The 13,644-nt window shown below is 35.7% G+C and overlaps 1 protein-coding gene across 1 annotated transcript in view; it reads right to left on the reverse strand.

Annotated features, from left to right (window-relative positions):
- Positions 1–876: 876 nt before the first annotated feature.
- Positions 877–13,644, reverse strand: part of LOC140463958 (SEC14-like protein 1) — a 51,377-nt gene continuing 38,609 nt past the window's right edge. Inside the window, exons 8-16 of the mRNA XM_072558465.1 lie at positions 12,177–12,366; positions 10,794–10,882; positions 6,393–6,463; positions 5,695–5,866; positions 5,456–5,590; positions 4,200–4,334; positions 3,787–4,038; positions 3,405–3,583; positions 877–1,806 (exon numbers count right to left, since the gene is read on the reverse strand). Of these exons, the coding sequence (XP_072414566.1) occupies positions 1,701–1,806; positions 3,405–3,583; positions 3,787–4,038; positions 4,200–4,334; positions 5,456–5,590; positions 5,695–5,866; positions 6,393–6,463; positions 10,794–10,882; positions 12,177–12,366 (1,329 nt within the window). The 3' untranslated portion in view covers positions 877–1,700. The remainder of the gene's footprint in view (positions 1,807–3,404; positions 3,584–3,786; positions 4,039–4,199; positions 4,335–5,455; positions 5,591–5,694; positions 5,867–6,392; positions 6,464–10,793; positions 10,883–12,176; positions 12,367–13,644) is intronic.

Consider the following 13,644-nt stretch of genomic DNA (forward strand, 5'->3'; position numbering starts at 1 on the left):
TGAAGTTCTATAAAGCTGCAGCATAACTTGGCTATCCTTATATTTAATGTTCTTCCAATGAAGGCAAGTATGCCATAGGCTTTTTTTACTGCCTTATCTACCTATGCTGCCACCTTCAGATCCCTCTACTTATCAACACTCCTAAGGGTTCTGCTATTCACTGGATAATTTCCACCTATACTTGACCTTCCAAAATGCATCACCTTTTGTCCAGATTAAACTCCATCTGCCATTTTTCTGCCCATGCCTCCAACTAATCTGTATCATCTGACAATCCTCCTCACTATCCCTAGCTCCACCAATCTTCGTACTGTCTACAAATTTACTGATTAGACCAACCACGTTTTCCTCCAAATCTTTATGTAGACCATGAACAGCAGAGGTCCCAGCATTGATTCCTGTGGAACACCACTAATCACAACCCTCCATTCTCAAAACATCCTTCCACCACTACCTCCTGTCTCCTATCACTAAGCCAGTTCTGTACCCATCTTGCCATCTCACCCCTAATACCATGTGACTTTACCTTTTGTACCAGTCTGCCATGTGGGACCTTGTTAATTGCGTTATGGAAGTCATGTAAACATCAACTGCTTTTCCCTCAATCATCTTTGTCACCTCCTCAAAAAATTTGAACAAGTTAGTGAGGCACAGCCCCTCCTGCAGAAAACTGTGCTGTCTATCACCAGTATGTCCACCTGGCTTCTAAAATGTGCATAGATTAATGGTTAATTGATAGAAACAGTATAGAAATGGTTGAGGAAAATCTGTGGTTACACAAGAACCCAACTCAAACACAAATATAATTGGAATGCAAAATAAGACAGACATTAGTATTTCAGTTTAGTTTATTATTTAAAAAGAGGCTGCTCAAAAGATATTTGAATGATTTATTACCAACCCAGTGGTAACACGTATTGCTCCATAAACAAAGATTGATATGCAATGTATAAAGTACTGGTAGACACAACAGGAATGTTAACACAATGATTTCATGTCATGGGAACATTATTGGCTTCAGGACATTAATACAGATCATTAAATGGTAGAAAGATGTCTTATACAGTTAAACAGCAACTCTTTAACAAAGATGAAATGTTTGGCTATAACTACATTCAAGTAGGTTGCAATAATGGTTTCAAAGTGTGTCACCTCATGTTTCTGAGCAATTTATCCAGTTCAAGTGCAAAAGACACATTTCTATGTCTAGCATGTGCTTGTACTAACTATTTTTTTCAATTACACAACTTCCTTTTCATTTAAGTGTCAAACTGAGAATAAAGATATTTGTTTCTTTGACCTTGTGCTTTTTTCCAATGCATTGTAACAACAATCTTAAGAATTCAGGAAAGATGGTGACATTTCCAGAACAGGTAGGAATTAAAGTTCAGTTCTATCTTTAAAACATATTACAGTCTGTTAGAAAATGCAGTTCTGTAAACATTAACACCTTTATGACATCTGACTAAAACATGAATTAGTACATTTTAAAAGTCTTGATTGCAAACAATGGGTGCACTCATATATATAATGTAAGGAGAAATTGAAGGATATAAAGAAATTGAACTGATTGTACTGTTTGCATTATCAAAGTCAAATACGCATTTTTGTTGCTGCACCATCATTCCAATCAGCTGCCACCAAACAAAAAAAAAGAGTCCTGTTTTGCACTTTTTTTTAATTGCAGGCATTCTGAATCACTACCTGGAGATCATCGAACTGGAGTGTGATTGGCTGGATGATGTTGTAGCAGCACTGAGTTGTGAAAACCCACTGTGACTAGATTCAAGACTAGTCATGGATCCCCTGAAATAAAATTAACAAAGTTTTTTTTTCAGGTTTCAATGCAATACAAACATTCCTTTAAATAAAGTAACTTGCATATTCATTTGGATTTTGCTTATTGCAAATATTTTCTTCAGTATCCAAAACAATATTGTAACATGAAAGTTTACAATCCAAAGCAGTATCAACTTCCCACTGCAGTTATACAGGCTCCTGTTAGCATTATTCACTTAATCGTACATCCTGTCCTTTCCCCACACTCAAATTATGGTCTTTCATGGAGCACCTTGCCATGACAACCTTATATTTAAAAAAAAAATGCCTCTCTACTTTATTCTTCTGTTGACAATGTTCAATTTATAATTTCTAACTCACCTAGGCAGGTTTTTGTCCAAGAATAGCTTTGATTCGTGCATCCATTGAAAATTTGAACTTCTGAATCAGACCTAATCTTTTAAGGGGGTTAGAAACCCCCAATCACTAGTCCATCAATATTTAAAAGCTGATTAAGTATCAAGCAGCTTTCAAATGATACCTAGTCAGATAGTGTAATTATTTTATTATTTTTACATCACATATCAATTTTTTCTCTAATATAAAGCTCATACATATATATGTACATTAAAAGTAGGTGAAACTCTTTAGTGCCTCAACTTGTCCCTGAAGTATCAAATTCAAAATGGTTTTATGGAATTACATATCTAAATCCTTGAAAAAGTAAAGTTTGGTCCAAATTATGGATATTTCAAAATTGATCAAAGCAGTTCAACAAACTTTATCCATGTTTTAGCAAATATCCCTGAGATTAGATAACTGCTCTTCCAATCTAATACAAAAACAGAGTCATAAGGGTCACTCTCACTCACTCACTGGGAGGGGACATCAGAAATACATGTGGGCAGGATACATGTTTGCCCCACATGGCAGATGAGAATTATGTTAAAACAGACTGGTTTGTTTAATGCAATACACTTATATCAGCACTTTTTATTTTAAAAAAAACTGGGCAACATACGAGAACTCATGACATCAGAAGACCTGAAAAGCCTGGACTTAACACGAGCACTGTGGTAAAGTGCAACTCAGCTATTTCCCAGTATGTAATTTTCAAATTGGAATCTGAACTTCCTTTCCTATGCTGGTACAAACCAAAAACAATCAAGCCAACGTGTGACCATGAAACATTATAACTTTGTCAAGTAACCAGGTTACCACCAGTTTTAAACATTAAGTCTCTTCTAACCGAAAATAAATTATCACCACCAAAATACATAAAAATGACAAAACATGGGTTTCCTTCAGTAGAATTTTGCATCTTACTGAGGCAAAGTAGATGGTGATAGTGGTTCTAGTGACATTGTGGGTAGAGGGTTCCATGATCTGCGCAGAAGGAAGGAATTTCAGGAAGATTGTCTGCAGTTCAACTGTACAACTCTTCTCAGTTTTATGAAATACTGGAATAATTCACAACCTGATCCAAAATCAAGGTAGAATCTCCATGGAAAACTGAAGAATGAACAGGTTCATCCATATTCAGTAAAGACTAATTGTACCGAATAAACATCTGAGCATATTTAGACATAGTACTGAATTCTCAATAGTCTTTTTAAATGCTGTACCTGAAATCATCCGATCCTATGACCTCAGTGTAATACATAACTTTACACTTGTGGGAAGAGACCTGCAATGTTGCCAGCACATCATCTACACGAGGCAGGTTAGTTGTAGCACAGGAAGGCATATTGTGAAATTTCCATTGTAGGATATAAAAACCAGGCCATCTTGTTACATGCGAACCCTGTAAGATAAAAACAGGAGAATTGGTTATAACCTTATAATAAAATATTTTTTAATATGTTTTAAAATATGCAAAAACCACTTACACTAAACATTACAGCAAAGATAAATTTTTGGAATGCTTCACACTGGATAGCACAATTAAAAAATTGGACCAGATTACACTGGCCTCTCAATGTTGCCCTCTGGTATTATCAAACTGACCTGCACACTTTCTCCTTCTTTACAGATGAGTGGGGGCTCCACCATACTATAGTCCTTGCCCAGTTGCCATGACTTATCTATAAGCTGCACGTTATTTCCTCCAGGGCCTGTTAACCCATGTGCTCCAAGGGTATCCTTTTTGGGAAGCTGGGGTGCTCGTTTTGAATGGTAGATGTTAAACGCAATATCGCCTTTCACCACATCAAAATCCCAGGTTATCACAGAAGATGCTTCCACCATTTCAATTAATAGCTGGACGCAAATAAAACAAAATATAATGTAATTAATAATATAAAGTGCCCTATTTCATCTTAACCATCAGGGTATGGGGTTTAAAGTTAAAATAGCAACAATACAAACAATATATTAAGGAATAGAAATGTGAACAGCTAAAAGGACAGCACAAATATTACCTCATGTGGTGATCCTTTAAAAACACTTGCTGACTGATAAATAGTTTCAGTCAATAGTCTGATATCATCATTGTCAAGTTCTTCTGCTGTTCTATACATCGATTTGGGGATTAGACCACCCTCTGGAACTTCACACTAAAAAAGGTAAAATAAATCATTAAATAATTTTTAAAAATTCATACACAGTACGCAAAGAGATATTCCTGTAACCTAAAAACTGGATAACTAGGACCCTCTGGTCAGAATGCTTCTAAGTAACGCCTTAACAAATTCTGTCCATTTAAAATACTACAGTAAAAAATGCACTTTGCCAAAATGGTCTTAATTTCCAACAGGTTAAGTTCTCAATCTTAATTGAGCTGTTGGGAAAGTATTTAAATAGCGACATCCCCCTTCTTTGCAGGACAGTAACATGGGGATTACATGACATTGGAAATTCAAGAGAATAGATAAATAGGTCAGGCTTCTGATATTGATAACACTCAAAATTAAAACTATTGCGGTCATTTGATTGTCATGTTATAGAGTACAGCAGTGTTTCAACTCAATACTAATTATAAACTTTGCTACACGTTTGCTTATTTTAAATGGAACACTTTGTTTTGCCATTCACCCCATAATCCTGTTACCTGTAAGAAAATGTGCAAGAATGAAAATTAATACGTCCCTGCAGATCTGCCTTCCAGAAAACACCACTCTAAACAACTTTCCATTATTTGGAATCAAAATACTCCAACAAAGTCAAACAACTTTGCAGAGGTCTTATCAGTTTGAAAAGATATCACACTAAATCAAAATGACTTCTTTGAAATAATTTCATTCATTTTTATCAACAATCCACTCAATTTTCCCTTCAGTAAAGTAATAAGGACTGCAAACTAAGAACGGAAAAAACACATCAAGTCAGACAGTATCTGGAGCAGACATGATTTTCATCACAGCATTCTACAATTCTTTTTCACATTCAACTTTTTGGTATTGGTAGCTCAAAAACACAACTGTTTATATGTAAAACTCAATGAGACATCTACTTCTACTTGTAAGATTCTCATTTCAGACCCTTAATATGGAGGTGCCAGTGTTGGGTTGAGTGGGCAAAGTTAGAAGTCACATGACACCAGATCAGAGTCCAACAGCTTTATTCAAAATCACAAATTTTCAAAATGCTGCTCCTTCATTAGGTGAAGTGACTTAGTTTTGATAAATTATGACTCAGTATCCTCAGAAACAAAGCTGATTGTGTTGTGAATTCTTACCATGCATTCTCCTCCAAGGAAATCAGGGATCACTTCTTTATCTATATAATCAACCAGACCTCCAGGCCCCTGGTAGTCATTTCCTGCATAGATGAGGAATTTCTTTCTTGTATTGTCATCAATGAAAGGACTAACCTGGAATTAAAAAAATAGGGCACTGTATTGCAATTTAAAATGCATGGTGATTTAAACATGAAACAATTCATGATTTATTTCTCAGATGCTGCAACACAACTTACCAATGTCCAAAGAACTGGAAACACTCTAGGTGCTCTAAGGATCAATAGTCGACCCAATGTTTCTGGATAGTTAGCTTCAACAACTTCAATTATTCTCAACAGTGCCTTTACACCAGGTCGCCACAGATGTCTCATGTTCAAGCCTTCTAAATCCACCAAACATGTCCAAGAGCTATTTAAGAAAACCAAATTATTAAGAGCAGAACAATGTGAGATACTGAACTTAAAGATAACATATATAATAATGCAATACATAAATATGACATTGTTTCTTCCAGTCATGTCCTTAATTGCTATATACTTTTTTTTTATTCATTCACAGGATGAGAGTGTCACTGGCTAGACCAGCATTTATTGCCCATCCTTAATTGCATACAGGGTAATTAAGGTCCAACCACATTTCTGTGGGTCTGGAGTCACCTACAGTCCAGACCAGCTAAGGATTGTAGTTTCCTTCCCTAAAGGACATTAATGAACCAGATGGGTTTTCCCAATCAAAAATGGTTTCATGATCACCATTAGACTGTTAATTCCATATTTTTATTGAATTCAAATTCCAACATCTATCATGGCGGGATTTGAACCAAAGTACCCAGAATGTTGCCTGGGTCTCTGGATTAATAGTCTAGTGATAATACCACCACACTGTTTCCTCCTCTACTAATTGATAATGGGACCAAGATTAAACTAGTGATTACCTGATTGGTCTTCCAAACACATTGGTATTTTCCTCACATCGTCTTAATCCTTCTTCATTGATAGATAGAACCTGATTCAGAACAAAAATTTCAACAAAATAAGTTTGTGTAACCCCAATTTAAAAGAAAAAGAACCCCCTTGTTTTCTAAATTGATGTTTTAATTATAAATAACCTCACAAAGCTTCATTTTAAAAAAAAATCCTTTTGTAGCCATTCAACACATTGAGCATCAACTTCTCCTTTCTGCCTTGGTCTTGTAATTCTTAACACCCTTGCCAAATAAAAACTTAGTGAGTTTTGCATTTTTCAATTGACCTAGCCTTACCAGTCTTTTGGAGAAAGGAGCTCCAGATTTCCACTTCTTGCGTGTGAGAAAATGTTTTCTGAAATCACTTCTGAAAAGTGTAGTTTTAATTATAAGGTTATGTTCCCTTGTTCTGTTAACTGTTGTTATGACCACCTTAACATACCTCAACTAGATGCAGACCTGAAACTTGTATATTCAGCAAATAAAACATTTTGCAATCTGTTCTCATACTTTTATACTTTTTACTGCACATGTCACACTGTTGAATCTGCACAGTACATCCTTCCAAGGTTAATACATTCACCTGCAGCTGCCTTGGAATTAATACAGTTTCCAAATGGAGTCTAAACAGATCTCTGTACAGATGTAAGGTTACCTCCACCCTTTTGGCAGAAGCAGATTTGCATCTACTTGGATGAATTTGTCCTTTGGGTTTAAATACTACTGACTATTAATTACCTCTACCCAATGCACTAACTGAAATAGACAATACCAATATTGACGCGGCAAGGACATCAATGGATCAATCCTGTGGTTCAGAGTAATTGCAAAACAGCTATTTGCACCCTGCTCATTTCGACCAGCCACTAGAGACCGTTGTTAAAGAAATTTGTCAATCTCAGGCTACTCCTTTTTTGAAACATAACCTGTGATGTAAAGACTGTCTTTGATCTACTGTTTTGTCAGGTGAACTGTCAAGAGTTATCTGCTTTGACTCCAAAGAGTCTCATCCACAGTCAACTATAGACACCCTGGCTCCAGCAATAGAAAATTTAATAGATGCAGAAAATACTCAATACTTCTGAAAATACACTCATCATTGCTCTCAGAGTACCTGGTTTTCCATTTGTTGTCAGTTTTGTACAACTTCATATAACTTTGACTTTAAATATTTCCCCATCCACCACTATATTTGTTCCTCTCTATCCTGCATGGAACTCGAAGTTTTAGTACCTTGATTGAATGTACACTCTGGCCAACTACGTAGATTTAATTATCCTGCTTTTCTGTCCACACATGCTTTGGCTGCTAATTCAAACCTATGTCCTTTAATTCTGTCTTCATAACATCCATCTCTTGCTCTTTGGAACTTAATAAGCTACTGGCCATTCCATTTTCCTTCCTGGCTCCCATGTTAACTGATATTATTAAAGGCTCTCTTCCCATAGGGCATTGTAATAGTTTCTTCCAAATAACTTTTGTTAGCCCTCTCCTCAAAACAAAAACAAAATTGACGCTGAACCCTCAGTCCTCGGAAGGTACCACATCATTTCCCTTTATTCACAAAATTCCTGAGCATGATTTTGCTTCCCAAATGTATATTGCTCCTTCATCCTCATCGCAAACCATATTTTCTTTGCCACCAACTCCAGTTTTCTCCCTGACAACACTTGAGGCTAACCAAACTGCTTGCAATACTTGTGTCATATTTGTCACACGTACAAATCATTCAGACACTCACCAAGAACCTCTACCAGCACCTCCATAATATCATGTGACTCTATCCTGCCTCAGCTGATATGTTGTTGAAATGGTCATCCATTTCTTTGTGATCTCTAGATTTGGTTATTCCAATGCACTCCTGGCCTCATCCTATGATATGCAAACCTGAGATCTTTCAAAACTCGACCTCTTATATCCTCATTTGCGTCAAATCTTTCTCCCTGTGCTTTTCTTGTCTTCAGCGGCTTCACGTCAACCAAATTCTTGACATAATAATTTCCACATTCATTTTCAAAATCCTCCCTACCTTTATCACCTCCTTTAGCTCTATGATGTGGTCTAATCTCTAGGTTAAATTCTCCAATTCCGGCTTCAAGCATTCCTAAATCGCATTAGTACTAGTTTTGTGCTTTCAACTGTCCAGACCTAAATTCAATAATTCCCCAAGCTGTCCACACCATTTTCCCCTCGTTTAACACCCCCTTTAAAACCGATGTCTTTTGATCATCTGACCTAATACTTATGTAGTCCAGTGTTAAATTTTGTTCTATTACACTCCTTTGGTTGTTTAATGAAAAGGATCATACAGATGGATTCCACAACTGTAGTATATTAAGCACTCCTGCCAACACTTCATTTACCTTTTACAGATTTCTTCATTTGGGCTCCAGAACATCACCACTCCCATACAGTTCCACTTATTATATAGTAAATAGTTTAATCAATCTTGTTATGATCCACAGTGCATTACAATCCACAGTGCATTACAATTTCCCCACAATGAAGGCCAGTTTGTCCCTCAATTTATCAATGCCCCATGGCAAATTTCTGCTCCAAACTACACAATTTATTATGCTACATAGCTTGCTATTTTCAGCAAAAGTAGCTATTGTATTCTCTATTCCTTAATCTAGTCATGTGTACATTGCGAACAGGGGCACAAATACAAATCTCTGAGGCAACAATATCCCTGGCAATTTGAGTGCATACAGAATATTTCAAAAAATTCAACAATGTTTATAAGATGTTATTTAGCCTTTACAAATTATTACTGGCTCTCCCTGATGAGCCCTAATGGATTCCTTAGCACTGATGCTGATTTTCTAGTATAACTCCTCTGCCCTACTTAAATTTGGATTCATGCCAATTTTACACCAAGTAGATTATTTTAAGTCCATTTCTTCAAACAGAAAAAAATGCTCCTTTGTGCACACAAAATGCCATCTTTAAGATTCTTCAAAATGACAGTTGTGGACCGGACGGCCGCTTAAAGTAGTTATAAGCTTAAAGTAGTTAAAATAATTACTTCAATGAAATAGCGTAGGGGTATTCATAAAGATAAAGAAATCAGGGTAAAACTGAAGGTTGCAACAACGTACTGAGACTGCCAGAGAGTAATGATCAATGTCAAGTAGACAATTTCCTGTACAGCACTTTGGTATCATGAATTCCATAATCATATTATTAAAAGCTGCTCACTATTCATCCATAATTGACAAGAGAAATTCTAATGACTCAGATCTACACACTTGGAAATAATCCAAAATGTGGCTCTCTTTTAAACTGATTACATTTGATAAGGTAACAAGTTTATAACGCTAACAAGATTACTTCAAAGGCTTATATAACATGCTCTTTGTGATTACAATAAACTTTGAGAGATTTCAGCCTGGTACAAAAAAGTTTTCAAGTATGTATAATCTCAGAAAATATAAACTGCATGATGAAATGCCACAGAGTTGACAAATAATAGTTGTGCGTGATAAGCTTTCTAATTATTTCCAATTTTATTTTGTTGAAATAATGTCATAGAATGATTGCAGTTAAAAATCTGTGGTGAGCACCTATCTTTCAAAAATTCAGTCAACACAAGTCATGTTATCTGAAGCTAAACAAATGGCACAAATGAAGCCCAATCTTGAATACTGGGATAAAGTAATAAACACACTATTGTGTAATAGGAAAGTATTGAAATCACTGCTTCATTTAAAGTTTAAAAACTCCATCCTTTGTTGCACACAAAGATACATTTATTGCAATCTTTAAATTAAATGAGTGAAACTTCAAATTAATTTGACAGTTTGTCATTTCATTGGCAATACAGATTTCTCTGGTTTACCTAGCATTTAGCAGAATTGGGGAAAAGGATAAAGCTCACTGTGATCATATATGTATGAACATTCTGTAATGGCTTAATAATCATTCAGTCAACTAGGTAAAGTTTTCTGAACTGTCCAACATAAAAATGTTGCGCCAATTAACATTGTGTATTTACTGCTCCTACAATAAAAATACCAGAATATAATTTGTAAAGATTGAATCCAGTTTGGATTTGTAGACAATGTGCACCTCAGGCAACTTTGACGCTGACGCACAGTAAAGAAATAAAATCATCATCCTCTCTGCTCTTCTATCAGATAGAGTTTGATCATTCTCAATCCTCTTCACAACGGCAAAAACCCCAAGTGTGAAAATAACATAATTCTAAATGTTATATAAAGAAAGCACTTTTAATACAGTAATAATTAACTAGAAACTAAAAACAGCATTTTTATTGACTGTAGAGTTTCACAATTTCAGCAGAGAGAATACTGGAAATATACATGAAGTCAATTTAATCAAGAAAGTAAATTATTGAAGTACACTTACGTGCCGCAGCAGTGCTTCCTCTCCAAGTGCTCTGACGAGCCCTTTGGTATCCATCTGCCCAAGTCTTAAGATATACAAGGGTCTTCCATCTGTAAGAAAACAAAACATAATTAAACTGTTTTGCCAGTCTCAACTATAACATGCAAAATACCAAATTAGAAATTAATCTTCCTGAAGAGCTTTCAGGATCCTAATCCTTACAGTATCCAACTGAGATTCTCAAATTAAAATTAAGCTTTCAAGATCTTCCATGATCGTGACCGCTCAATCGCTAATCTCCTCCAAACCAAAACCTCTAAGGTCTCTACTAATTTCTATTCTCTTGAGCATTCCCGATTTTACTCCATGGTGACCATGCCTTCAGCTGCCAAGCCCTTCAGAGAATTTTCTCCCTAAATTTCAATGCCCCGCTATTGTTTTTCCTTCTTTAAGTCATTCCTTTAAACTCTGTCTTTGGCGATCTGCCCTAATATCACTTTGGGTGGCTCAATGTCAATTTTTTCATAATGCTCTAGTTAGACCATTTTCCTAATTTTCCAGCCAATGTTGGAAGTGAGTGTTCAAAATCACTTGAAACTGTCTGGAAGAAGTGCTGCACACTCACCGCCTGCACCCCCAAGCTGTCAATTTAAAACGGAGTGTATAACAAACATGCATTTCCAGCAGTGAGCTCGGCTTAGCTCCTATAACCTCAAATGAATAAAAATCCATAAGCACTCAAAATATCAACATAATCAGCTACACTTTATTCCCTTAGCTTTCATGTTTCTTCTGTTAAAATTAAGGTAGACAAGCAGTAGTTTAATGCCTAAACTTAGCCCAGAAAGTGATTCCTTTTTGCACAAGGCTATTGCTCTGATTTCCTACAAACTAAAATTACTAACTTTGTAGCAAAATATGAGGTAATTCCTCCCCATACACGAGGATTCTGTTTCTGAGAATCCCCGTGAATGATGAAATTTGCGAGTGCAGAGCCCATTAAAACTACAGGTTAAAAAATGTGGATATATTAGCTTGCCCATAGACGCTGAATTCTGTTGCTACCTACTTGTTGGTGCAAAGAGGAAAATTTGCAAGTCGTGAACTCGTGCATACAGTGGATATACCATAACTAAATATTAACAAGGTACTCACACAAACCTCACCTTATATTGTATTTTAAACATTAGAAAGTTTCAGTCATGATTCAAGGCTGAAATTAGCCACTTAAAAGTACTCCTTAAACTACATATACAGTCACCTTTGCATCTGATTAAGAAACATAATGCTATCAATAAGTTTTTAGATGAATAAATTCTAGTTCTGTAAGGAAATAAAATTTATGTAATGCTATCATACTGTTGGTGAAAGTAATATATTGAATATATGGTATTTCTGGCATACCTTTATCATGGTGATGCCAACCTCCTGTGTAATAATCATGCAGCACTTGAGGTGGTGTCCATGTTTCCAAGAGGTAGTCTACTTTGTGTTGTTTGCGCCAAGTCAAAGACTGGCACAGAAGCTCCCTTGCTTTATCCATATTGAAGTCACGTGCTCTTAAGAACCGTAGGATGTGCTCATCTTTGGGGATCTGTTTATATGATAATTAAATTTACTCAATTGAAAGAACAAAGCAATGCTCTGATGGTCTGAATGTAATCAATACCTCCTTTATGGATGTTTACTCGATCAGACTTTTATCCAAGTACCACAGCTTCTCATCCAAATCTCACATTAAAATTGCAGTCTGCTGACTACATTATAAATATTGAATTTCATAAAATACAATTAATAAAATTTTAAAATGGTTCCAAATGCAACAAGATCAGTATTTTATCAGTATTTTAAAAGTCATATTTTATCAGTGCAAGTCAAATAATGAATCGGCAAATTGCCTTCTTCAAACCAAAACTTTTTTAAAAAAGGCACGTATACAGGGCAAGTACAGCGACACATTGGCAGGCGAGAAGTCAAGGGGAGCCACTGCTACTTCACATTCAACACTACTACTCTGTAAAACTTACTGCAATGAGCCCTCTTTATTTTGCGGCATCCACTCCATTCCTCTTACCTTTTAAGTCTTTGACTTATTCAGATTGTTTACAGAATGAAAATTAAGTAAAATCATTTAAGCTTTTTGTGTGGAAGCTGGGAAATGTCAAAATTGTGAAAGATTGTGCTAATGAGATGATAAAAAGCATCCAGTGGTATTGAGCACTCTGGCATTTCAACCCTTGTTATACACAAAGAGCTTCTATCCAAGGTCCACTTCAAACATCAAAACTCCATGAATGTAAATGAAAGTTACCTGACAGGGTCAAGCTTGTGTATGAAAAAATTATTGTAATTTTCAGAAGAAGAAAAAGCACTTGTGATTTTACAATATTTTCTGTTTCAAGTAGTTCCACAAGGATTCTACTGTTAATTACTTTTCAGAAGTAATCATGTTTTTCTGATAAGCTCAATTTAGGGAAAACAAAAATCAGTTGTCAAGCTTTGTGCATTATCAATACTCAACAAAAAAAAAACTTGTAGTCATATTTACTCTCTTTAAATCTTAAAATTAGTAATCAAATAACATTTCCTGTATAATTTCAAAAATCTGCCATTTTGATATATAAAGCCCGAGTTTCGATTTTATCATGAATTAGCTGCACAGAATATTGTTATCTTTATGCTAACACAAAAACAACTAAAACATTTGACCTATTGCACACTGAAAGATGAAAGCACCCTGATAACAAACAGAATTATAGCAAGGTTACACCTCAGAAGGATGATATTCAGCTGGTCACATCTGCACTAGTTCTCCAGAGGCAATACGTCTAATTACATTCCCCTGCCTTTTGCCATAGCCTTGCACATTCTT

This window comes from Chiloscyllium punctatum, chromosome 39, assembly GCF_047496795.1.
Source record: "Chiloscyllium punctatum isolate Juve2018m chromosome 39, sChiPun1.3, whole genome shotgun sequence".
In the NCBI taxonomy this organism is placed as follows: Eukaryota; Metazoa; Chordata; class Chondrichthyes; order Orectolobiformes; family Hemiscylliidae; genus Chiloscyllium; species Chiloscyllium punctatum.